The sequence below is a fragment of the Oryx dammah genome, unplaced genomic scaffold, assembly GCF_014754425.2.
Source record: "Oryx dammah isolate SB20612 unplaced genomic scaffold, SCBI_Odam_1.1 HiC_scaffold_3, whole genome shotgun sequence".
NCBI lineage: Eukaryota > Metazoa > Chordata > Mammalia > Artiodactyla > Bovidae > Oryx > Oryx dammah.
In genome coordinates, this window is record NW_024070187.1 from 41,505,525 (window position 1) to 41,530,369 (window position 24,845).

A 24,845-nucleotide genomic window follows, 5' to 3' on the forward strand; every position below is an offset into this window, starting at 1 on the left:
GACTGAGCAACTTAACACTTCCATTTTTTCCCACTTTATTCAGTAGTTTTATCAACAGGAAGGAAATCTATTTTTCTGTTTTTGCATTAAGCTGTAAGTTCACATGTAATCAAATGCTGCTGCTACTGCTGCTAAGTTGCTTCAGTCATGTCCGACTCTGTGGGATCCCATAGACAGCAGCCCACCAGGCTCCCTCGTCCCTGGGATTCTCCAGGCAAGAACACTGGAGTGGGTTGCCATTTTCTTCTCCAAAGCATGAAGGTGAAAAGTGAAAGTGAAGTCACTCAGTCGTGTCGACTCTTAGCAACCCGATGGACTGCAGCCAACCAGGCTCCTCTGTCCATGGGATTTTCCAGTACTGGAGTGGGGTGCCATTGCCTTCTCCGGTAATCAAATAGCATTTGGTTAATTAAAAAAAACTAAAGGGGTTTTTTTTTGTTTGTTTTTATGCCATACTACTGATGAGCTACGAACGGAGGTTCGTGACATTGTACAGGAGACAGGGATCAAGACCACCTCCAAGAAAAAGAAATGCAAAAAAGCAAAATGGCTCTCTGAGGAGGCCTTACAAATAGCTGTGAAAAGAAGAGAAGCGGAAAGCAAAGGAGAAAAGGAAAGATATACCCATTTGAATGCAGAGTTCCAAAGAATAGCAAGGAGAGATAAGAAAGCCTTCCTCAGTGACCAGTGCAAAGAAATACAGGAAAACAATAGAATGGGAAAGACTAGAGATCTCTTCAAGAAAATCAGAGATATCAAGGGAACATTTCATGCAAAGATGAGCTCAGTAAAGGACAGAAATGGTATAGACCTAACAGAAGCAGAAGATATTAAGAAGAGGTGGCAAGAATACACAGAAAAACTGTACAAAAAAGATCTTCATGACCCAGATAATCACAATGGTATGATCACTCACCTAGAGCCAGACATCCTGGAATGTGAAGTCAAGTGGGCCTTAGGAAGCATTACTACGAACAAAGCTAGTGGAGGTGGAATTCCAGTTGAGCTATTTCAAATCCTGAAAGATGATGCTGTGAAAGTGCTCTGCTGAATATGCCAGCAAATATGGAAAACTCTGAAGTGGCCACAGGACTGGAAAAGGTCAGTTTTCATTCCAATCCCAAAGAAAGGCAATGCCAAAGAATGCTCAAACTACTACACAATTGCACTCATCTCACACGCTAGTAAAGTAATGCTCAAATTTCTCCAAGCCAGGCTTCAACAATAGAACCGTGAACTTCCAGATGTTCAAGGTGGTTTTAGAAAAGGCAGAGGAACCAGAAATCAAATTGCCAACATCTGCTGGATCATGGAAAAAGCAAGAGAGTTCCAGAAAAACATCTATTTCTGCTTTATTGACTATGCCAAAGCCTTTGACTGCATGTATCACAATAAACTGGGGAAAATTCTGAAAGAGATGGGAATACCAGACCACCTGACCTGCCTCTTGAGAAATCTGTATGCAGGCCAAGAAGCAACAATTAGAACTGGACATGGAACAACAGACTGGTTCCAAATAGGAAAAGGAGTAGGTCAAGGCTGTATATTGTCACTCTGCTTATTTAACTTATATCAGAGTACATCATGAGAAAACCTGGGCTGGATGAAGCACAGGCTGGAATCAAGATTGCAAGGAGAAATAATCAATAACCTCAGATATGCAGATGACACGATCCTTATGGCAGAAAGCAAAGAAGAACTAAAGAGCCTCTTGAAGAACATGAAAGAGACTGAAAAAGTTGGCTTAAAGCTCAACATTCAGAAGACTAAGATCATGGCATCTGGTCCCATCACTTCATGGCAAATAGATGGGGAAACACTGGAGTGAGAGACTTATTTTGGGGGGTCTCCAAAATCACTGCAGATGGTGATTGCAGCCATGAAATTAAAAGACACTTACTCCTTGGAAGGAAAGTTATGACCAACCTAGACAGCATATTAAAAAGCAAAGACATTACTTTGCCAACAAAGGTCAGTCTAGTCAAAGCTATGTTTTTTCCAGTAGTCATGTATGGATGTGAGAGTTGGACTATAAAGAAAGCTGAGTGCCAAAGAATTGATGCTTTTGAACTGTGATGTTGGAGACGACTCTTGAGAGTCCCTTGGACTGCAAGGAGATCCAACCAGTCCATCCTAAAGGAAATCAGTCCTGAATATTCATTGGAAGGACTGATGTTGAAGCTGCTGCTGCTAAGTCGCTTCAGTCGTGTCCAACTCTGTGCGACCCCATAGACGGCAGCCCACTAGGCTCCTCTGTCCCTGGGATTCTCCAGGCAAGAACACTGGAGTGGGTTGCCATGTCCTTCTCCAATACATGAAAGTGAAAAGTGAAAGTGAAGTCGTTCAGTTGTGTCCAACTCTTAGCGACCCCATGGATTGCAGCCTACGAGGCTCTCCGTCCATGGGATTTTCCAGGCAACAGTACTGGAGGGGGTTACCATTGCCTTCTCCAATGTTGAAGCTGAAACTCCAATACTCTGGCCACCTGATGCGAAGAACTGAGTCATTTGAAAAGACCCTGATGCTGGGAAAGATTGAAGGTGTGAGGAGAAGGGAAAGAGAGAGGATAGATGATTGGACAGCATCACCAACTCAATGGACATGAGTTTGAGTAAATTCCGGGAGTTGGTGATGGACAAGGAGGCCTGGAGTGCTGCAATCCATGGGGTTGCAAAGAGTCAGACATGACTGAGCGACTGAACTGAACTGATTATTTCCAAAATGCCTAAAAATGAAAAACTGCTTATTAAATAACACTTCATTTTATCTTAGGAACACATTAGCTCAATGAGAAAAGGAAGCCTATTTTTCAAGGTGTCTTTAACATCATAAAGAACACTGGACACTTAATATTTATGAATACAATAAAAGCATGCTTATTTGGCATTTTAATCAAATAGAGAGCTCTCTCCTGGGAACAGAATGAGTTTCTTCCAGGATTTTGAGCCTGATTTTTAAGCTGAAATTCACAGTGAACCTACTACGCATTAATTGAGTGTATTTCCACATCTATTGTGTGCTGGGAGTTACATTAAAGAACACAATAATTGGTCTCAAGGACTAATATAATACATGAATCTTGGTATAAAGTGCTACAAGAGGACTGTATGATTCAAAGAAAATACAGAGTTTAAACGTTGCAGAAATGCAAATGAATAAGGGAGATATTTCTGAACTTTGTTGTTAAATGAGGAAGAATTCCAAGTGCAGACAGGAAGGGGAAAATGCTTTTAAACAGAGATAAACTCTGTATTATTTTCTTTTGCTGCATAACAAATTACCACAAACTTAATGCTTTAAATCAATACCTATTACTTAGCACATAGCTCTGCAGGTCAGAAGCCCAGGCCCAGAGCATGTGGATCTTCTGCTCAGGGTGGGAGCTGGCTGCACAGCACCTGGGTACCGATAGAAGGGATGCTCCTAAGTTAATGAATGGGGTGAAGGGAAGGAGGGAAATGAGTGCACGTATCACCTGTGAAATATTCTTGCCAGTCATGCTTCAATCTGAGCAGGGAAAAAAAAAAAAAAAAAAAGTGATACCTTGTAATTTACACTTCCCATTGTGAATCTGTGTTCCCTTCCTGTGAAGGTGTGCAAATGTCTTTTGACCATTATAACATATGGGTTGTTAAGTGTGAACTCTCAAGTCAGACTGCATCAGCTCACAGCCTGGCTCCACCTCTTACTGCCCGGGTGACCTTGGGGAAAATTAATGAGCTTCTATGTCTCCCTTGTTCAGGCACAGAAGAGGGATCATAATAATAATGACCTCATGAGGGAATTATGAGAATCAACTAATACAACACAACCCTTAAAAACACTTACGGCAGGACCTGGCACACTCAACAAACATTACCAATTATTACTGGCCCATATTTCGAATGGATTATCTATCTCTTCTCACTAATTTGTAGAAGATTCTTAATACATGGGAACCAGCAATTTCCAATAGATCTTCCAAAATTCTTAGGCAGCTGGCCCAAACGCTGTGTGCCAGTCTCTGTTAGAAGATACTTAAGAGTTCAGAAACTATTACCAAGGAGTGAAATTATTATTTCTGACAAGCATAGTGCTCACCGCTAAGCAAAGAATTGTCCAATTCTTTCAGGAAGTAATCTCCTGGGACTTCCCTGGGAGTTCAATGGTTAAGAATCTGCACTTTTACTCCAGGGGGTATGGGTTTGATACCTGGGGCAGGGGGTGTCCCTTGTGGCTCAAATGGTAAAGAATACGCCAGCAATGCAGGAGACCTGGGTTCAACTCCTCCTCGGTCAGAGGATCCCCGGAGAAGGGAGTATCTACCCACTCCAGTATTCTTGCCTGGAGAATCCCCATAGGCAGAAGAGCCTGGCAGGCTCCTATCCATGGTGTCGCAAAGAGCTGAACACCACCAAGCAACTAAGACTTTCGTACTTTGGGGAACAAAGATCCCACATGCCTCAAAAAAAAAAAAAAAAAGAAATCTCCTGAGACTTTCGTAAAATTCAGAGACACTCTTTCCATGTAGCTACTGGAACTGTATCAAACAGGAAAGAACTTGGATATGTACAAAAACCCATATGACCCCAAGATTATAAAACCAAACAATCCAGTCATTAACAGAGTTTTGGGGTTCCAGGACCATTGGCAAATAAGGGCATGTGTGCCACGACCTCCCCATCCTGTGCCAGAGCGGGCATCTGAACTGGCACTCTCCTGATAAGCTCAGGCAACACTCCTGATGGCTGCTCCCAATTCACAGATGTTATCATTCAAGCAATCTATTTACCATACTGGTTCTACAACAGAAACTATCACAGCAATTATGACCTCAATGTACTTTTTATAACTGGTGGAGGCATCGTGACCAGGAACTGACCTGCCCAATGAAGGTGAACTGTGTATAGAGAGAGAGTCAACAGGGAAGTGCTGTGAAGTAGAATCAGGCAGAACACTGGCATCAGAGGATGCATAAACAAACTTGTGGCAATTGGGCAAAGCAGTAAGGGGGTGGGGGGAGCATGCAGGCAAGAAAAATAATCACGTGATATAAAGTCTGCAGCATATCCATACAGTCTGGAAATAAAGGGGAAAATATCTATGTGTCTATGTATGTATAAAGTCAAAAAAAGCATTTTCATGTTGCTTTAAAAAAAATATGCTTCTGAACTTTATGGACACCTTGTACATTCCTGTGATACTCAGAAACTCAGATAAGCAGACTGGTAGACCAACTGGGCTGGGACTTAATAATCTATATTTCTTTAACAGAGGAAAAGAATGAGGATCTGCAAAGAGATAGCCAGAGTTCAGTGCTAGAGCTCAAGGATTCAGATCTAACTCAGGGACAAAAGAAAAAAAAAAAATCAGCTAACAGGATGAAAGCACAAAGTTCCATGTTGGTTTAGCCCTAGGGAAGGAACGAGGGCAGGTCTCAGCCCGCAACTGAGGGGCAATCAGCCTAAGAATGGTGAGAAAAGGCATGTGGCCAGATACTAAGGACTGCACAGCCCCAACATCTGCCAAGAAAACAGCCCTGCTATTATAATGCAACAAACTCCTTCTAATACACAATTTGACCTTCATCAAATGAGCATATTAACGCTGAGGATTTTTAAAAATATCTCAGTAATCCTGAATTTCAGCAGTTAAAAAGACTTAAAGATAACCTAGTTCAAAATCTTATTTTACTCTTCAGGAAAGTGATAGCCAGAAAAATTATGATGTGTAAAGGGTCACATTCTACTCAGCAGCAAAGCTAACAGAGGCCCCAAACACTTTGAGTCTTGTTGCTAATTCCTCTGTATCCTGCTTTCTGGGCATTTTTGTCAAACATGGAATAGGCACGCCAGCTCCCTGCTTACTCAGGCACAACTCTGACAGGTAGATGTGAGTGCTCCCTGACAAGTGTGTGTGAGATGGAGTCTCGTCCCATGGAGACCTATCAAAAATGCAACTACCCCTTATGATGTCATTATTCCTTTCATCTTAACAGAGCAGCAACGCCTGAGGTAGGTCATTTATTACTTGAAGATGTCACTCTAGGATAAAATTTTTGATCTCAGGAACACAGGTAAGAGGACTATTTAATAATTAATAATACTACAATGCAATCCTAAGTATGATGCTCTGATCATTCCCATAACCACTTGCTGATAGCAAAACAAGACACTACATTTGTCCTTGAGTTACTAGGACACAGTAAGTACTGAAGGAGAAGTCTCAATTATTCCATTTTCCCATGTCAGCCAACTCTAAAGAAACGGTTCAAAGTAAAGAAGTTCCCCATTTCTTTTGTTCTGCAAAGGCTTACCCTCAACCCCTACTGCCATTATGAGCATTTATGAACAGAACAATAGTGAGAATTACAAGCTTAATGGCCACATTCCTGGGCCAGAGCCTACACAGCATGTAACCTGAGAGGATCAATTTACCTGTCCACGCTCAGATGGCACACCTGAAAAATGGGGACAATGCCAAGCTTATGAAGTTATTTTAACAACTAAGATGTGTATGTGGAACATTCGGCACTGTACCCAGCACATGATAAACACCGCAATTAGAACCTGAGTTACTAGGACACAGTAAGTACTTAAAGTCTCAGTTATTCTATTTCCCCATCAGTCAGCCAGCTCTAAATAAGTCACGGAGTGCTGCAGCCCATGGGGTCTCAAAGAGTTGGACACGACTGAGCAACTGAACTGAACTGAACTCAAAATCAGTTAAGGGCACTTATACCCAACTGAGCCTTGAAAAACATGGCAGTTAGGGCACCAACCCTCCACTCAGTGGAAAATCCAACTTACAGTCAGCTCTCAGTATACATGGTTCCTCCACATCTATGAATTCAACCCACTTCAAATCATATAGTTCTATGGTTTTTGTTCAGTCACTCAGTGGTATCCAACTCTTTGCAACCCATGGACCGCAGCACACCAGGCTTCCCTGTTCTTCAGTATCTCCCGGAGTTTGCTAAAACTCAAGTCCATTGGGTCAGTGATGCCATCCAACCATCTCATCCTCTGTCACCCCTTCTCATGCCCTCAATCTTTCCAAGCATCAGGGTCTTTTCCAATGAGTTGGCTTTTCGCATCAGGTGGCCAAAGTATTGGAGCTTCAGCATCAGTCCTTCCAATGAATATTTAGGGTTGATTTCCTTTAGGATTGATCAGTTCAATTTCCTTCCTGTCCAAGGGACTCCCAAGAGTCTTCTCCAGCACTACAATTCAAAAGCCTCAATTCTTTGGAGCTCAGTCTTCTTTATGGTCCAACTCTCACATCCATACATGACTACTGGAAAAACCATACCTTTGACTAGATGAACCTTCTAGTCTGCTTTCTAATACGCTGTCTAGGTTTGTCATAGCTTTTCTCCCAAGGAGCAAGCGTCTTTTAATTTCATGGCTGCAGTCACTGTCCACAGTGGTTTTGGAGCCCTCCAAAAAATAAAATGTCACTGCTTCCACTTTTTCCCCCATCTATCTGCCATGAAGTGATGGGACCAGATGGCATGATCTTAAGTGTTTTGAATGTTAAGTGCTACATTGTACTATAGCACTTAACTGAAAAAACTTCCACTCATAAGTGTAACCACAAAGTTCAAATTTTTGTTGTTCAAGGGTCAACTATATAAAGTTCTGCAGGCCAAGGAATTCTACAGAGTTCTACACCTTAGTTTGTGCTATTCATGGTAGTTTAAGGCCAATTATTGAGCTGGTTTTGGGAGAAAGTTGAACTAGCATTAAAACAAAAGTTTTTAACCACCTACATTAGCCAACTCAGTCATGGATTCTTTACAGTTACATCAGAAGTAGAAACAGCAGGTTTACCAAATTAATCTCAACAGAAAGCTAAGAGGTTTTCTGAAACCCTATTTCTCCTATTACAAGAAGGTTCTTCGCATTGGCTCTACTATCAACCTCCCAATAGAAAAATAAATAGTTTCTTTCCATTTATAAACTGTCACCATCTACTCTAAGATGGTGTAAGACTTAAGTTAAGACTTAGTGTAGGAGGTCTCCAAAATCCCCCCTCATCTCTGCTCCAGGCGATGACAACAAAACATCTGCAATTTTTAAAGTTCTATAAAACACTAAAAGGAAAAACAATGGAAACACTAACAAAGCTTAAAATGGGAAATCTGACACAGTCCTTACATCATGGCCCCAGTCTGTAGTTGCTAAGCTGTTCTAGTTAAGCTGATGGACAAGTTTTTCAACTTTATCCCTGGGGGAAGAACTCCAAGACAGTTCCCTTCCCGCCCCTAGTAAGGATCCCTGAAAAAAAAATCAAGCCAAGGCAGACAGTTAACTACGTTTCTCTAAGTTGGCAATAATCTCAAGTAGACAATCTCTGTTTATGGTGGTTCAGGGTGGACAATATGCATTCCGTAGGGCTCTGCCTTCAAAAAAAACACCATCCCCTAAGGAGGTACTGCTGTCTGTGGTCATCTTGGCAGGAAACCATGCAGCCAAGCTAGCCACTTCCTCATAGGAGCTGCTGAGCCCAAACCATGTCACATTGCTGAAATTTAATAATTAAGTCAACATGGTAACATGGTAATGGAGGAATGAAAGAGCTCTGAGTTTAGCTGATTTCAGGCAAGGCACAGTGTAGAAACTAGACAACAGACTGAAACTGAAATAAGGTAAGGAAATGCCTCATCGGAAAAGACTCTGATGCTGGGAGGGATTGGGGGCAGGAGAAGGGGATGGCAGAGGATGAGATGGCTGGATGGCATCACTGACTCGATGAACGTGAGTCTGAGTGAATTCCGGGAGATGGTGATGGACAGGGAGGCCTGGCGTGCTGCGACTCATGGGGTTGCAAAGAGTCGGACACGATTGAGCGACTGAACTGAACTGAACTGAAGGAAATGCCGGGCTGAATTCATCTTGCTTTTTAAGAAGCTTAATTGTGAAATAAGAACAGTAACTACATGGTGCTGCGGTAAGGACGGTATGAGGGAGGTGAGCTTTTTGTTGTTTAACAGAGGCTATGTATGCCAAGGAGAAACATCACAAACAAGGGGAGAAGCTCAAAACACAGAAAAGGTAAGTGACAGTCTCTGAAAAAGTAGAAGGGAAGTAGATCAAGAAAAGGGGAGGGAAAAAAAAAAAAAACAAAGTAATATGTGTAAGAGAGAAAGGCTTTTCACTATCAAATACGGAGTGGGAGTTCAAGCCTCGACCTTGTAGGTTGGGTACTCCGCTTTGAAGACTCTCAAGCTTATCAGTGATCGATTCATCATCCTGTTTTAAAAATAATGCAAGATTCTTCTTCCAGCTCTACTTGAGGAAAAAAAGAAAAACAATGGGGAACATGGACCTTATTTATACAAAGACTTATTAAGTGTTTATGTGATAGACACTGAGGATACAGAGGTAAATATCACCATCAAGAGTTTACAATCTGGTGCAGCCACTATGAAAACACTACGGAGGTTCCTTAAAACTAAAAAACAGAACCACATGATCCAGAAATTTCACAGCTGGGTATACATCTGAAGAAAACAAAGACGCTAATTTTAAAAAATACATGCACCTGATGTTCATAGAGGCATTATTTACAATTGCCAAGATAGAGGGGCAACTTAAGTGTTCAACGACAGTTGATCAAAGAAGATGTGGTACATATACACAAGAACATTACTAGGCCACAAAATAGAAGGAAACTCAACAAAGTTGATGGACTTAGGGAGCATCACGCTAAGACAAGTAAGTCAGACACAGAAAGACAAACACCCTATGTTATCATTCACTGTCGCTCCGTCCCTAAGTCGAGTCCCACTCTGTGAGACCCCATGGACTAGCAGGCCAGGCTTCCCTGTCCTTCACCATCTCCTGGAGTTTGCTCAAACTCATGTCCACTGGGTCAGTGATGCCATCCACCCATCTCTTCCTCTGTCGTCCCCTTCTCCTCCTGCCCTCAATCTTCCCAAGCATCAGGGGCTTTTCCAATGAGTCAGCTCTTCGCATCAGGTGCCCAAAGTATAGGAGCTTCGGCATGAGTCCTTCCTGTGGATAGTCAGGGTTGATTTCCGTTAGGATTGACAGGTTTGATTTCCAAAGGGATGGATGTAACAAAATAAAAAACAGACTTTAAGATTCAGAGAACAAACTAGTGATCACCAATGGGGAGAAGGAATGGGGTGAGGGGCACAATAGGGGTAGGAAATTAAGAGATACAACCTACTATGTATAAAGTAAATAAGCCACAAGGATATATTGTACAGCACAGAGAAATATGGCCATTATTTTGTTATAGATTATACTCCATTTAAGGGCTTCTCAGGTGATGCTAGTGGTAAAGAACCCGTGCAGGAGATGTAAGAGATACAGGATCGATCCCTGGGTTGGGAAGATCCCATGGAGGAGGGCATGGCTATTCACTCCAGTATTCTTGCCTGGAGAAACCCATAGAGGAAACTGGCGGCCTACAGTCCATAAGTTTGCAAAGAGTCAGACATGACTGAAGTGACTTAGTATATACACAGGCATAGTCCATTTAAAGTTACAAAAATACTGAATCACTATTTGGACATTTTGAAACTAAACCAACTATACATAAATCAATTTTTTTTTAAGTTCACAATCTGGTAAGACAGAAAGGATTGTAAATAAATAATTCCAAAGATTATGACAGCTGCAGTAATACAAGCAAAGGTGAGGCAGGATGCAGGTACCAGGAATGGAGGAGCCAGCCTAGCACTGATCGCCAAGGAGGACTGCAAATTCCATGGTATTGGAAAGAGTTTAGAAATCTAATCAAATCTTCACCAGCAAGGGAGAGTTTACACTTGGTCTTGTTTCAAACAAACAAAAGGAAGGTTAAAAAAAAATTTTTAATCTAACAGAAAGCCCATCTGCCTTAAACATGGTACTAGAGATGAACACACCCCTAGTCAATTACTCTTTGCCTTTTCACGAGAAAAGAGTTGGGAAGAATTGCACAATAAAACAAAGAATGCTTTTAAGTCTTATCTTGATGGGAAATGAATCAATTTAATTAGACTTAGATTCAAGCAGCCTTGAAGAAGAGAAGTTTAACAACTGCATTACAGAGTCTGTGTTACAGCTGCATCTCCAAAGCCCGCTTTAAGTTTCTTTCAATTAAATCTCAGGAGGGTTTAGACTGAAGTGTCATCCCCAACACAATTTACAACCTGCTTTCTATCCAGCTCACGATAGGAGGAGATCACAGAAAGGCCAATGAAAAGCCTACCACTCTTCTAGGGGCAAGAGTGGCAGGAGGGGACGACAAAGATCACATAGATGGAACTATTTATTCTAACTCACAATGTCTTCATATAGGGAGTGAATTTAACTCACAATCACCTACTGTATATTATGTCCCATACTGGGAGGATGCAGGGGAGAGGAGTAGGGGCGCAGCTTGGGGAGCTTAGATTACCCACAGGGGTCTTTATTTCTCCCCAGCCTGGGTGGCGGACATGCTTGTTCCTATTCCGGGGAAACATCTTGGCCTGCAAGTGCAGGAGTCCCTCCTATCCACAGGGGATAAGCTTCAAGGCCCCCAGCGGATGCCTCCAACTTCAGTATCTGTTATGTACTATTTTTTTTCCTATATATACATTCTCTGATAAAGTTTAGTCTTTAAAGAAGGCACAGTAAGAGATTATCAGCAATAAACTAAGACAATTATGACAACATATTGTAATCAAAGTTCTATGCAGGCGGTCTCCCTCTCAAAATATCTCATTGCACAAATGAAAAAGGTCTTTTCCATCTAACTAAGCATTTATCACACACTGTGGCCATAATTTTTGCAGTCTGCGGTACAACAGTAAAATGAGCACGGATTCTTTTTTCTTCACTATTTCATGGCTAAAGATTTGTTCTTACTGTAGATCTTAGCAACCTCATTATATATGATTATTTTTCTTTCTGTGTTAAATCTAGAACTTTCACTTTTTCACTTAAGCATTTTACAGATTTCTCTTTGGCACCTTTGCATTGCCAGCATCAATACTCCTATACTTGAGGGGTCGTTACAAAGTAAAACAAGGGTGGCTGGAACAGAAGGCACTGAGCTTCCAGGACAGTCGATCTGAGGACACATGACCCAGATAGCCACCAAGTGTCTAACAGGCGGATACGCTGGACAGAAGGATGATTCCCATCCCAGGCAGGAGAGAGCGAGACTTCATCATACTACTCAGAACGGTGCACAATTCAAAACTTATGAACTGTTTATTTCTGGAATTTTCCATCTAATAGTTGTAGCCCATGGTTCACCACAAGTAACTGAAACTGGGTGTAAAGGAAGATTACTGTACAATTCTTGACTAGTTGGAAGCACTGCTTTTGCTTGTAGAGCTAGCAATCCTGCCAAAAGATTTTCTTCATGCTCATGCCACTGTCATCCAAAAGAATTTAATAAAAATAGCCTAAGAAGTAGAGAGTGAGGATGACTGTCAATTGAGCCTTCTTTGTCTAAGACTGCATTCCACAGGCATGCCCTTCCCCCCCCATACTGATTATTCAGGAAGAAAAGATTTCAAATATGTACAATTCAACCATTACATAATTTAAACATAACAAGGCAAAATATGGGAAGGGAAAGAAGGGCAAAAGATATCTTTTATTTAACCTAAGAACCAAGAATGTCAGTCATGTGAATTGATAAAGAGCTAAAAGCAACTAGCAAATGCCTGTTATATGAGTGGATTTATCCTCTCAACAAAATCAAGTGTCCTGCCAGGAAATATCTCTTGTCCTCATTTGCCCAACATGCCTGTCCATTATCAAGTCAAGAACATGACCAAGGTGTCCACAATCCTGCCTCCTCAGTCCCAGCCAAAGCAGCAAGAAAATAACGAAAGTACTACATTTTCAGATGATGAGTGGTCGGTCAAAAAATCTAAGTGTCAGCTGGGTGGTAAAAACAACTAGTAATACAAATGATCCTTTTGCAGACGTATCAAAAATATACGAAACTTCACTTATAATGAGGATGTAAATTAAAATAAGCTCTTTTATTTTTTTTAATAACTTAGACAAGACCAAACAAAAAATTCTCAGTAGGTAGATACATGGGGAATTGGGTCTCTCATGGATTCTCTACGCTTTTTTACTATTTTATATTAATAATGGTTTATTATCAGAAATAAATCTCTATTTTAAATATACAATAAAGGATTAAGGCAGACCAAGGCGGGGCTGTTATGTGTTTCGTTGTCTGCTCCACCTGAGTATCAGGCCCTCAAATACTGGCTTGCTGCGCTGAGACTCTCTCCGTGCATCTTTTCAGTGCCACAACGCGTCCCCACAACCTTACTGTCCTTAGCCCCATGCTGCTGCTGCTGTTGCTGTTGTTCAGTTGCTCAGTCGTGTCCAACTCTTAGCAACCCCACGGACTGTCACCCGCCAGGCTCCTCCGTCCATGGGATTTTCCAGGCAAGAATACTGGAGTGGGTTGCCATTTCCTTCTCCAGGGGGTCTTCCCAATCCAGGGATCAAACCTGCATCTTCTGCACCGCAGGCGGATTCTTTACCGCTGAGCCCTCTGGGAAGTCGTTAACCTCACGACTTGATATTAAATCCTAGTTCAGCATATTATTCCCCACTTTACATATAGTCACTTTTCTCCTCTCTTATGAATAAGGCCCCAACCTAAAGCTCTCAGTTTTGTGTCCTAAAAACATCTCCTGATTTCTGTTCATCCTTGCTCTACTTGGAACAGCCCCCTTCCCCTTGAGGCAGCTGTCCTCAGTCTGCCCACTGCTCTTTTTTCTACCTTCTTTTGTTGTGGCAGATGACAAGTGATGAAGAAAGCACCTAGAAAACAGGTTCTTAGCCCAGGTGATAAGAGAATCACCCGCAGAGCTGTGAAAAATACCAGCTTCCAGGCCCCATCCTGGAACAGTCAGATCAGATCATGACACCTGTGGGCCAGACATCTGAGCTTTTAATGCTCCCAGGTGATTCAAAGCAAGGTGAACAGTCTCAACAGCAAACTCAGCAGCCAGGTTACAGGAAGGTGGAAATAACTGCTCCCCCAAACCCCTCCCCAAGCTAGGCTGGGACACAGGGTCTGGCTCAGTGGGGTTCCCGCCTGCAGCACCCTCCACACAAACCTTACCACTGTGTGTGTGTGTCACAACATGAAAATCCTCATAAAGAACTGCTCTGAGTACTGGAGGTGATTAGGTGCTACAGGAGATCAGAGACATATGAGATGAAGGAAAGATTCTGTGCCCAGCAGACAGATGTCAGGGGAAAGCAAAGATGGTCACTGCCCACCATGGTCTATCAGTCCCATTGGTTATGTTGTTCCTAAACCAGTCTTGCAGATATCTCTTTAGAAACCTCAACGCCTATAATAATTTTTGAAAAGTCCACCAGTTCCCCCTCCCACCCCCACCCCCGTTATCTCCAGCTCTCATAGCAGAGTGTGGCAAAGGAAGAGGATGCAGGTTAAACCGTGTCACAAAGAGGCAGACCAGGGAGATGTTGTGTTTCTGGAAGGCAAGAGGTGGAGTTCCAGCAAGGAATACAAGCACACGAGACTAGGATAAAACTGGTCTAATGTCCAAAAACAATCACACAAGCCCACCTAAAATTACGTCGACAAGAGGCAGAGGAGGCAGTGAATAACTATTTGCTGAGCGAACACAAAAGCAAGCAGTTTGAAAAACTAGGATAGGAATTATGAAGACAGCCACTAGAGAAGAGTGATTACCAAAAGCTTGGCCTTTGGAAGGCCCCTGCTGTGTGTGGGAAAGCAGATTTAAACCTGGGCTTGCAGCCTGCAGACGAAGGGTGCTGGGGGGAAGCTGGGTGGGCACAGGGGGATGGGGGAAGTCCTAGATGATTCTTATACCAACCCCTTCCGTTTACTCCCTTCAGGCTCTGAGGACAAGAAAAGGTTACCTGAGTGAAATGCCCGATATTTGCAAGGTAAATATCAGCATGGCACTACAAGAGGCCAGGACAGACCTGTCCCCTCTGTGGGGTGACCGCTACAGCTCTGTTCTGCCCCAACATGCAGGAGTTTCCCTCACCACACATGCAAAATTAAAAAAAAACAAAAAAGCTTGGGAGAGACTGCTTAATTTAAAACTCCCTCTTTAGACTAAAATTATCTGCGTGTGAACATAAAAACAAGCTAAACCATCCATAAAGCATTAAAAATTTTATTAAAACAAATTCAGTCAGGCAACTATTAAAAACTCATTGAGCAAGTCTGCATCTACAGCTTCCTAATTCTGGCAAAAAAAAAAAAACTGACTTAATAAGTTACTAAAATTTTAAGAATTCTGTATTCTATATTTTCATCTGTTTTTGAGAAAAATGTTGACAACAATGAATTAGTTATGTTCTCTGAACTTAAGATTTCTCCATGCAATGGCCTTGCATGGTGGTCCAGTGGTTAACAATGCTCCCTGCAATGCGGGGGACTCGGGTTTGATCCTTGGCAGGGGAACTAAGATCCCTCAGGCAGCAGAGCCCTTAACTACTGAAGCCAGTGCTCTGTAACAGAAGATCTGCCTGATGCAATGAAGATCCTGTGTGCCACAATTAAGTCTCGACACAGCTGAATAGAGCTGTTATAATTAAAAAAAAAAAAAAATCCTCCATAGGAGGAGAGCCAATAGAGAAAACAACCATTTTCAGAGACACAACTAAATAGGAAGGGAAAAGAAGTCCTAAACGCAACTCTAAGAAACTTCACCCTGTGTTGTTTTCTGAGTACTTTCAGGAGATTTTACTTTGTTGTTTCTGCCTATTAAAAAAAAAAAAAAAAAACACCTTTATAGGTTTGGAAAGTTCCTATGTCTCTTTCTAGTATTTTATTTCTGATTTATTGCCAAATCCACCATCTTCTCATCAAATACTCCCGATGCTGGAGGACTCCAAAGCAGGTAAGAAGCAACAGGATTCAGGGGCTGGGTCATGCAAAACTTCACCAGATTGGAAAAACACTTCCCTTGTAGCTCAGTTGGAAAAGAATCTGCCTGAAATGCAGGAGACCAGGGTTCAATTTCTGGGTTGGGAAGATCCCCTGGAGAAGGAAATGGCAATCCACTCCAGTATTCTTGCCTGGAGAACCCCATGGACAGAGGAGCCTGGCAGGCTACTGTCCATGGGGTCGCAAGAGTCAGACACAACTCAGCGACTAAACCACCACCACCAAGACTTGCATTCATAGACCAAATGCCTAAGTCTGCCCCAAATTCTCCAGTATTTCTGATCAACCTGCCAAAACACTGTTTTACATGTGTGTTTCAGTTCAGTTCAGTCATGCAGTCGGTGTCTGACTCTTTGCGACCCCATGGACGGCAGCACACCAGGCTTCCCTGTCCATCACCAACTCCCAGAGCCTGCTCAAACACATGTCCATTGACTCAAACACATGTCCATCAATGTGGTGATGCCATCCAACCATCTCATCCTCTGTTGTCCCCTTCTCCTCCTTCAATCTTTCCCAGCATCAGAGTCTCTTCAAATGAGTTAGTTCTTCACATCAGGTGGCCAAAGTATTGGAGCTTTCGCATCAGTCCTTCCAATGAATATTCAGAACTGATTTCCTTTAGGACTGAATGGTTTGATCTCCTTGCAGTCCAAGGGACTCTCAAGAGTCTTCTCCAACACCACAGTTCAGAAGTATCCATTCTTTGTTGCTCAGCTTTCTTTACAGTCCAACTCTCACATCCATACATGACTACTGGAAAAATCATAGCTTTGACTATATGGACCTTAGTCTGAAAAGTAATGTTTCTGCTTTTGAATATGCTGTCTGTCTAGGTTGGTCATAATTTTCTTCCAAGGAGCAAAAGTCTTTTAATTTCATGGCTGAAGTCACCATCTGTAGTGATTTTGGAGCCCAAGACAATAAAGTCTCTCACTGTTTCCATTGTTTCCCCATTTATTTGCCATGAAGTGATGGGACTGAATGCCATGATCTTCGTTTTTTGAATGTTGAGTTTAAGCCAGCTTTTTCATTCTTCTCTTTCACTTTTATCAAGAGGCTCTTTAGTTCTTCTTCGTTTTCTGCCATCAGGGTGGTGTTATCTGCATATCTGAGGTTATTAATACTTCTCCAGCAATCCTGATTCCATCTTGTGCTTCATCCAGCCCAGCATTTCTCATGATGTACTCGGCATAGAAGTTAAATAAGCAGGGTGACAATATACTTGACATACTCCTTTTCCAATTTAGAACCAGTCTGTTTTTCCATGTCTGGTTCTAACTATTGCTTTCTGACCTGCATACAGATTTCTCAGGAGGAAGGTAAGGTGGTCTGGTATTCCCATCTCTTTTAAGAATTTTCCACAGTTTGTTGTGATCCACAGTCAAAGGCTTTGGCGTACTCAGTAAAGCAGAAGTAGATGCTTTTCTGGAACTCTCTTGGTTTTTCTGTGATCCAATGGATGTTGGCAATGTGTGCTTACCATACACATAAGATCATGTAGGTCAAATGTAACTGCCCATATTTATATCTGTTCTTGAATCGGGGACCCAACAGCTATGAAATGCTGACCTAAATGTTCTCACTGGCCATAAAAGGGTAAAATTTTGAATTCACATCGCTCCACTTGTCCTAACCTCCCACTATATAGTCCTATCATTGCTAGCATTACTCTTATCAATAAAGAGTGATTACATTCCCACCCACTGAGGTCTCAGAGCCCTTCCTTTGACAGGAAATGCTTTAGGAACTCATCAAGTATCCCATAAAGTGACACAAGAGCACAGATAAGAAGCACTTCCCAAGTTTAGAGAAGAGAAGGTTCAGAGCGTTGGAAGAGGCACACAAGAGTCCACAGCAATTGGGCTAGATTAATGAGGACCCAGATTTTTACCAGGAAAGGGGCATCAGGCAAGAGTGGCAAACTTAGCCGAGGCATACAGGAGGCAAAATACATAAAAATCTGCTCAGGGGACAATCAGACGCATGCTGTGGTGAAGCAGAGAATGTGGGTATATTATTGATCCTCGGATGAAAGAATTATGGCTTATTCTAGCCATCCCTAGCACTCAGTTGTGCGTACAATATTAATAGTGTCTCAAAAGATGGGGATGGGGGGAAAAGGCTGGCTGAGAATGGGAAAATATGGCTACAGAGAAGACCTTTCATTCATAGATAAAAACCTTAATCCACATGAATTCAAACCACAGCAGCTGTCCGTGATGTTCATTAAAATCTCCCTCTTCCTTCTCGTCCTCTGTTGTCCTCACCTGGTGAAGCAGCCTGGCTAATATCCACTGTTCTCATCTCTAAGCTGAAAGCAGCTGGAGAGAAGAAAAAAAAAAAAACATGCTGACCATCTGCCTCTGAATTGGATCACAAGGCAAAAACGGACACCACTCCACCGGGGTGACATTTCTCCAACCCCCAGGTTCTTTCCAAAAGGGCCACTCCACTCTTCATTCACTTCCTCTTCACACCATCTCCTCACCCTCTTCCCGCACCCTGCTTCGAGGTCTTTGAGAAAATAAATGCCAGGGGGGCAGCAAAGCCCTCTTCATCCCACATGCCCTCCTCGGGGGCCTCTCACCCACCATTTTGCCCGAGCTCCCTCTAATCACCACTTGGGGATGGAACAACCCCCCTCCATCTAAAAGCCTAACACCCAACCTGGGCTCCAGCTCCCATCACATCTCACCTTCCACCATCCATTCCTCCCTCTCCCCAACTATTCCCAACCATACTCAGCAGGATGCAAAGTTTCTCTTTCCTCACACCAAACTTCTTCCTCATCAAGGTACTAGCACCACCATCCTCACACAGATCTCCCTTTAATCCACCCAAACCTGCCTCCTGCAGCCTCTGGCCCACGGAGGGCACCAAAGCTGTCAAGTCCAGCTTGTTCTTACTGCTCCCGACCTCGCAGCATCTCTCCACTGGGGCACCCCCATTCCTGTCTTCAAACCTGAACTCCCCTTCGCTTCTATGACCAAATACTCCCCAGTTGCTGCCCCCTCAACCTCACCAGCTGCTCCTTCCTTCTCAGGCCCCTCCACTGCTCCAGGGGACTTCAGCCTGGGCCCCTCCTCCTTCCCATTTGGACACACTCCCCCAAACTGACCTCGACCAGACTGGTGCTTGAAATACCACAGACAGACCAATGGTTCTGAAACCCTCTCTGCTCTTCAGCAGGGCCAGTTCATCACCACGCCTCATTGCAACTGCAGCACGCCCTCTCTCCCCTAGCTCAAAACCCAAACCCTTCCCTTCCCTCAGGCTGTGCTCAAGTCTTAACCTCTCCAGGAAAATTTTAATACCTTCCCAGGCCTCCACGGACCCACAGTTCTCTCCTCTTAACAGGCTTCCTAAAGCATTTAAACAATCAGCAGTACAGAATTTATTACTTAATTACAGATATTCTGAGATTGTTCCCTAGATGTCTGCTTTGCTTCGATGCAAATCGTCCCTCTCCAACCAGACTGAAGTTTCCAAACACCACCAGCACTTCTTTTTGTGTACCTGGCGCTGAGCTGCATACACTGGTGATGTCCAATTATCAGTCCTCTGATAGCAAAAGAATGTAACATTTTATAAAAGTAAAAACCAAACCCAAGCATTATTTTAGTCTGTTAAACAGTCTGAAAAACATCTGGATTTTGTTCCAAAGTTACTTAACATATCATAAATTTTTAAAAAAAGAAACCTTTATCTACCATCACCATGTAGCATCACCAGGAAAACACTAACTATTGGAAGACCAAGACTAAAACTGTGAAACTTTCTACCACTGATGTCTTCAGAATTTTAAAAACTTAATATTGAGCATTTCACACGAAACATAGGAATAAACAGACTTCCAACAAAAGCATTAATGCAGTTAAATTTGTATTCAGTTTGTACATAAAAATAATAAATGAAACGTAATCCTTTAATGCAGAAGGCTATACAAGAACAACAGTGGTCAAGCTGAGGATTTCCGCCAAACCTCTCTAGAAACACGGCTATGAAAATAACCGGTGTTCACTAAGATCGTAGAAGGATCTGACGGAGAAGGAAATGGCAACCCACTCCTGTATTCTTGCCTAGAGAAACCGATAGAGGAGCCTGGTGGGCTGCTGTCCATGGGGTCACACAGAGTCAGACACGACTGAAGCAACTTAGCATGCATGCATGCATTGGAGAAGGAAATGTAAACCCACTCCAGTGTTCCTGAAGAATCCCAGGGACGGGGGAGCCTGGTGGGCTGCCGTCTGTGGGGTCGCATAGGGTCAGACACGACTGAAGAGACTTAGCGGCAGCAGAAGGATCTGAGCTTTACGCTACACTGAAGTCCAGTTCATCCACTAAGAAGAAATAATCTTATTTTTCATTCTTAAAGAAAAAGAAAACTTCAATCCTTGCCATCCTTTCAACCCCTAACTTTCCACTCAGCAGCCACATCACAACTCAGCTGTAAACGTTTGGCCACACCAAAGGAATTAGAGAGCCTGCCTGTTCTTGACTTGTCCCCAGAGCGCCCCTAACCCCTGCCACCACCACCACCACCATTCCAAGCACTAGACAAGTGTCCTTGACATTCCAGCAACTTCAAATGCACAACTCCTCAAGCATCTACACTACCCTGGGCCTGCTGGGGACTCCCACCTCTCATCCCATTTCCTCCACAGTATCTTTCTCATACTTCTCAAATTGGCTATGGGTTCTCAGATCCTCGACCCCACCCACTATGCCCCAGAGCAACCTCGGCTGCCCTCTAACGGGTTCCTTTTGCTAACTGTGCTCCCTGATATTAGAGTGTTAACCATACTGTCCTGAGACTTCATAAAACTTTCTCCTCAAATCTCTGTGAGTTCCTGGAGAAGAAAGACAATGTTTTTGTCTATATTCTGTATGAACTGAAAAGTGACTGTGCTCCAAAACCAAAGGTCCAATTCTCACCCCTAGTACTTCTGAAAATAACCCTGCTAGGAAATAGAGTTGGTTTTTGTGGGTTTTTCCGCAGATGGAACCAAGTCATGAATCTTGAGAAAAGAGCCTCATGGACTTCCAGTGGACCCTTAAATTCAAAGACTGGTGTCTCGTAAGAGAAAGGAGAGTTTTTGAAAGACACCACAGGGAAGACCACAGGAAGACAGAAACAGACTGGAATTGAGCTGCCACAAGCCAAGGAAAGTCAGAAGCTGAAAAGAGGCAAGCATTCTCCAGAGCCTTGGCAGGAACATGGCCCTGCTAAAACCCTTGCTTTTGGACTTCTGGCTTCCAGAATGGTGAGAGAAGAAATTTGCTGTCTTAAACCATCAAACTAGTGATTAATCTACCACAGTCCTAGGAAAATAACCCCTAGTCCAAACCTCAACATACTGCCAATGATCTAGAAACGATTTAATAATAACAACAACAACAAAAAAAAACTGTGTTGAACTAAGGAAGATGAAGACAGGGAGTGAAGATGAAAAGCATGTGAACTGCAGGGCAAGAATCCAGGGCACGGACCCCCTCGCTATAAATTTATCATGGGAACTTGGGCAGGTCACTTATCTACTATGACCCTCCAATTTATTCTCTAGGAAAACAAGAAAACTGGCCCAGAACACCCCCCCACCAACACACACACCATTCTGATACACCTGAAACCAACTTCATCCAGAACATCAACTTTATCTGATCCTTAATTATAATTCTTCCCATTTACTAAATTGTATTACTTTTACTTTAAAGGGCTTTCAGGTGCAAAAAAAAAAAGGATTAAAATGACATTTCAAAGGCACATATTTTAATCAGTTTGTTAACATTCAATGAAATAGCTTGATCATATGCTGAAAAGTTATTTTCTACAATATCAACTTTTTTCCCCCTGTGAAATCAACAATTCAGGAAAAATCGACCTAAACTTGAATCAGCTTAAGTGCTACTGATTCAGAAGCCAAATATATGACTAATTTCTTCAGAGTAACAAGGGATATCTCCAAAACAAAGGTTTTCTCCACTTGACTCCAGACTGTAATTATGGGCCCATACTCAAGATTTCCACTTCAAAGAATCTGGCTAAGAAATAAATACAGCTGCTGCCACTACCAAGTGGTCAAGTGTTGGTAAAAGAATCAAACAAAACAAAAACTCTTTTACCTTTTTCAGCCCTCCATAAACAGAAACACACACAGTTTTCCTGTATTAAACCTTTCCTAATTCAAACAAATGGAAACGAAGAACAAAGGTGTTAGTAATGAAATCTGTACTTACCCATAAATCCTGCTAGGGTTAATTTGGGTTAAATTAAAAACCATATTTCTGGGCTAAATTAAAAACCATATTTTAAGTTCTTTCATAGGTCACGCTGTTCCTCTTGCCTTCATGTTTTTATAGTGGCAGCCTTGATTCTTTTTTAGGAAACCAACCAAAACAACACAGAGGCACACAGCGCCGAGGGACTCATATTTCAGTTCGACAAAATACCCTTTAGAAACACTTTTAAACTTTCCCAAACCAATTCATTGTTCAGAAAATAAAATCAAGAGTCACCGGGGCCAAGGGTTCAGCCAGAATTGGCAGAACCACGCTTGCAAAACTGGACAGTGAATCGTAAAACAAACTGAGTTACGAGACCAAAAATTTTTCTTTCCAGGTGGAAACTCAATCCGAAAATCAAGTCCCTTGAGATGGAAGGCTCAACAAACCCAGTTTGCAAATCTGAAGTTCTCGGCTTTAAAGATAAGCTCTCATACCCAAGAAACCGGGGGTCGAAGGTGCACGATTTCATCTCAAATATATTTCTGGGCCCTTAAAAATAACTTATTTTACAAGGTGCTCTTTAATGTAATAAAACTCAGCTAGCAAAAGCAAAGGAAACAGTCTGGAAGTTTGGAGATCACATACAGTGGCGTTCAAAGTCCCTGTGTGCCTTTAGTACCCTGCAAACTAGCGTCCAAGTAACTTAACGTGCAAGCTGAAGGGCTGGCTCTTCTAGCCCAGCTCTGTTTTCCTGCCGCCCAAGCACAGGATGAATGAGCTTTAACTCCGCCGCTTGCATGTTTACTCGCATCCTCACGTGGCACCGCGCAGCTCACAAGCACTGCGCCGGGACCGCGCGGGGGAACCCTAAAACTTTTACTTTGTAAACTAGCGGAGCGACGAGGGCACACATCCGCTTGCCAGCCACAGAAACGCCTCCGGGCCGAGCCCCCCCGCCCCCGTTCCCCAGCATCACCCCCCGCCAGAGGCTCGTGCACACAAAGGCGCGGGGGTGGCGGCGGGACCCTCTTCCAAGTTGCGAGAAAGCAGCAGCAGCACTGCGGAAAGCGCTGGGACGGAGGAGACCGGGCGCCAGGACAGAGGGGCGCCCCGCGGGCTACTCACAGGGTGACCGTGCGGTTCGGCAGCGTGTCCGGGGGCAGGACCTGCGCGAGCTCCAGGCTGCTGCACACCACCTTGCCCTCGGCGGCGCCCGCCGCCCTCCCGGCCCCTCGGAGCCGCCCGTCGTGCTTGCAGCCCGGGGGCAGCGCCACGGCCCCGCCGCCCAGCAGCGCGAGCAGCGCCAGCGGCAGCAGCAGAAGGGGCGACGGCGGGCGGCCCCGCGGGCGCCCGGGCCGTTCCATGCTGCGGGCCGGGCGGCCGGCCGGGGCCTGAGGGCCGAGCGACGCAGCGCTGGCCTAGCGGGCCGCCCCGGTGCCCCGGCGGACTGGAGCGCAGCGCGGGCCCGGCGGCGCCCGGAGTCTCGTGGTGGCCGCAGGACGCGCCCTCCTCGGCGCCGACATGCTCCTTTGTCCGCAGCTGCCGCGCTCGGCCTCCGGGGAGCCGCGGGGTCACGGCCGCGTGGGTCCCAGCGCCGCTCTACGGCCGGGAGGGAGCGCCGCCGCTTCCTCCACCTCCTCCTCAGTCGCCGCCGCCTCCCCCGGCCACTGCCCGCGGCGGCTCCTCCCCGCCCGCCGCCCCCGCCCCTTCCCCTCCGCCTCCTCCTCCTGCTCTACCTCGTCCGCTCCGCTCCGCTCCCCTCGCCGCGCGCCGCTCAGGGAAGGAGGGGCGTGCTCGGAGACGTGCGCCGCCCGCCGCGGAGCCGGACCCCCGGTACCTAGGCTCTCCCGGTTTCTGGGCCGGCGTTGGGGGCAGCGGGAGTACCGAAACCCGTAGAGAGGGCGGAAGAAAGTTCTAGTCCAAACTCCAGCTACGGTGGTCACTTTCGCACGCTTCGCTACTCTTCTGCCGCAACCCTCCAGACAAAGGCGCCCCGTGTGTCCCTGGGGGCCGTGCGTTCCGCCCGGCGAGCCCCAGTCCTGGGCTTGGGGAAGGGGAGGAGAGCAGGATTCAATTTCTTTGGAGTACCCAAGAAAGAAGAGAGTGCCCCAAACCAACGTCTTCAAAGGAATCGCCTTCCCTCCTCTGCAGACATCTCGAACCTCCTCGAGGCACTCCGTAGGCCCATTTGTTCCAGATACAGCCGAGCTGGGAACAGGGTCCTGTCCCAGAAAAGGACCCTCCAAAGCCGTTTCTGGCCTTCAGCAATTCCACTTATAAACTCTGCAAAGGATGCATTGGGGCCTCGATGGACCGGCAGCCTTTGGAAAAGGAAATTTCCCTCTGGTATCCAAAGATACCTCAGATATAACCGGTTAGATCAATTGCGAGCAAACCAGCCAAGAAACTCAAGCGGAATCTATTTTTCTTCTAGGCAGTGCTGCCAACCCCGCGCTAACATTTGCAACACCCAGGCTCACCTACCCTATATTTAAATATTTACAAGGAGTGTGTCAAACCTTCAAAAAATATATATTCTGTGCTCCCATCTTGAGAAATACTCCTTAATAACAACCTGGAAAGCCAGGTGTGTGTACCGAGCTCTCAAATACCTTGGAGTTACACCTCATAAGTGGTAGGGAAGAAGGACGTACACCCCAGCACTTGGTCTACACACTTAGGTGACTTTAACTTCCTGTGCC

General features: G+C 44.3%; 1 protein-coding gene across 2 annotated transcripts in view; it reads right to left on the bottom strand.

The window, feature by feature from the left end:
• ADGRA3 (adhesion G protein-coupled receptor A3) overlaps positions 1-23,764 on the bottom strand; it is a 130,456-nt gene extending 106,692 nt beyond the window's left edge. Inside the window, exon 1 of one of the 2 annotated variants that reach the window (XM_040237930.1) lies at positions 23,269-23,764. In XM_040237930.1, the coding sequence (XP_040093864.1) occupies positions 23,269-23,507 (239 nt within the window). In that variant the 5' untranslated portion in view covers positions 23,508-23,764. Of the gene's footprint in view, positions 1-22,155; positions 22,215-23,268 lie in introns of those variants that run through there. The other variant, XM_040237931.1, reaches the window with a different exon arrangement.
• Positions 23,765-24,845: the final 1,081 nt, after the last annotated feature.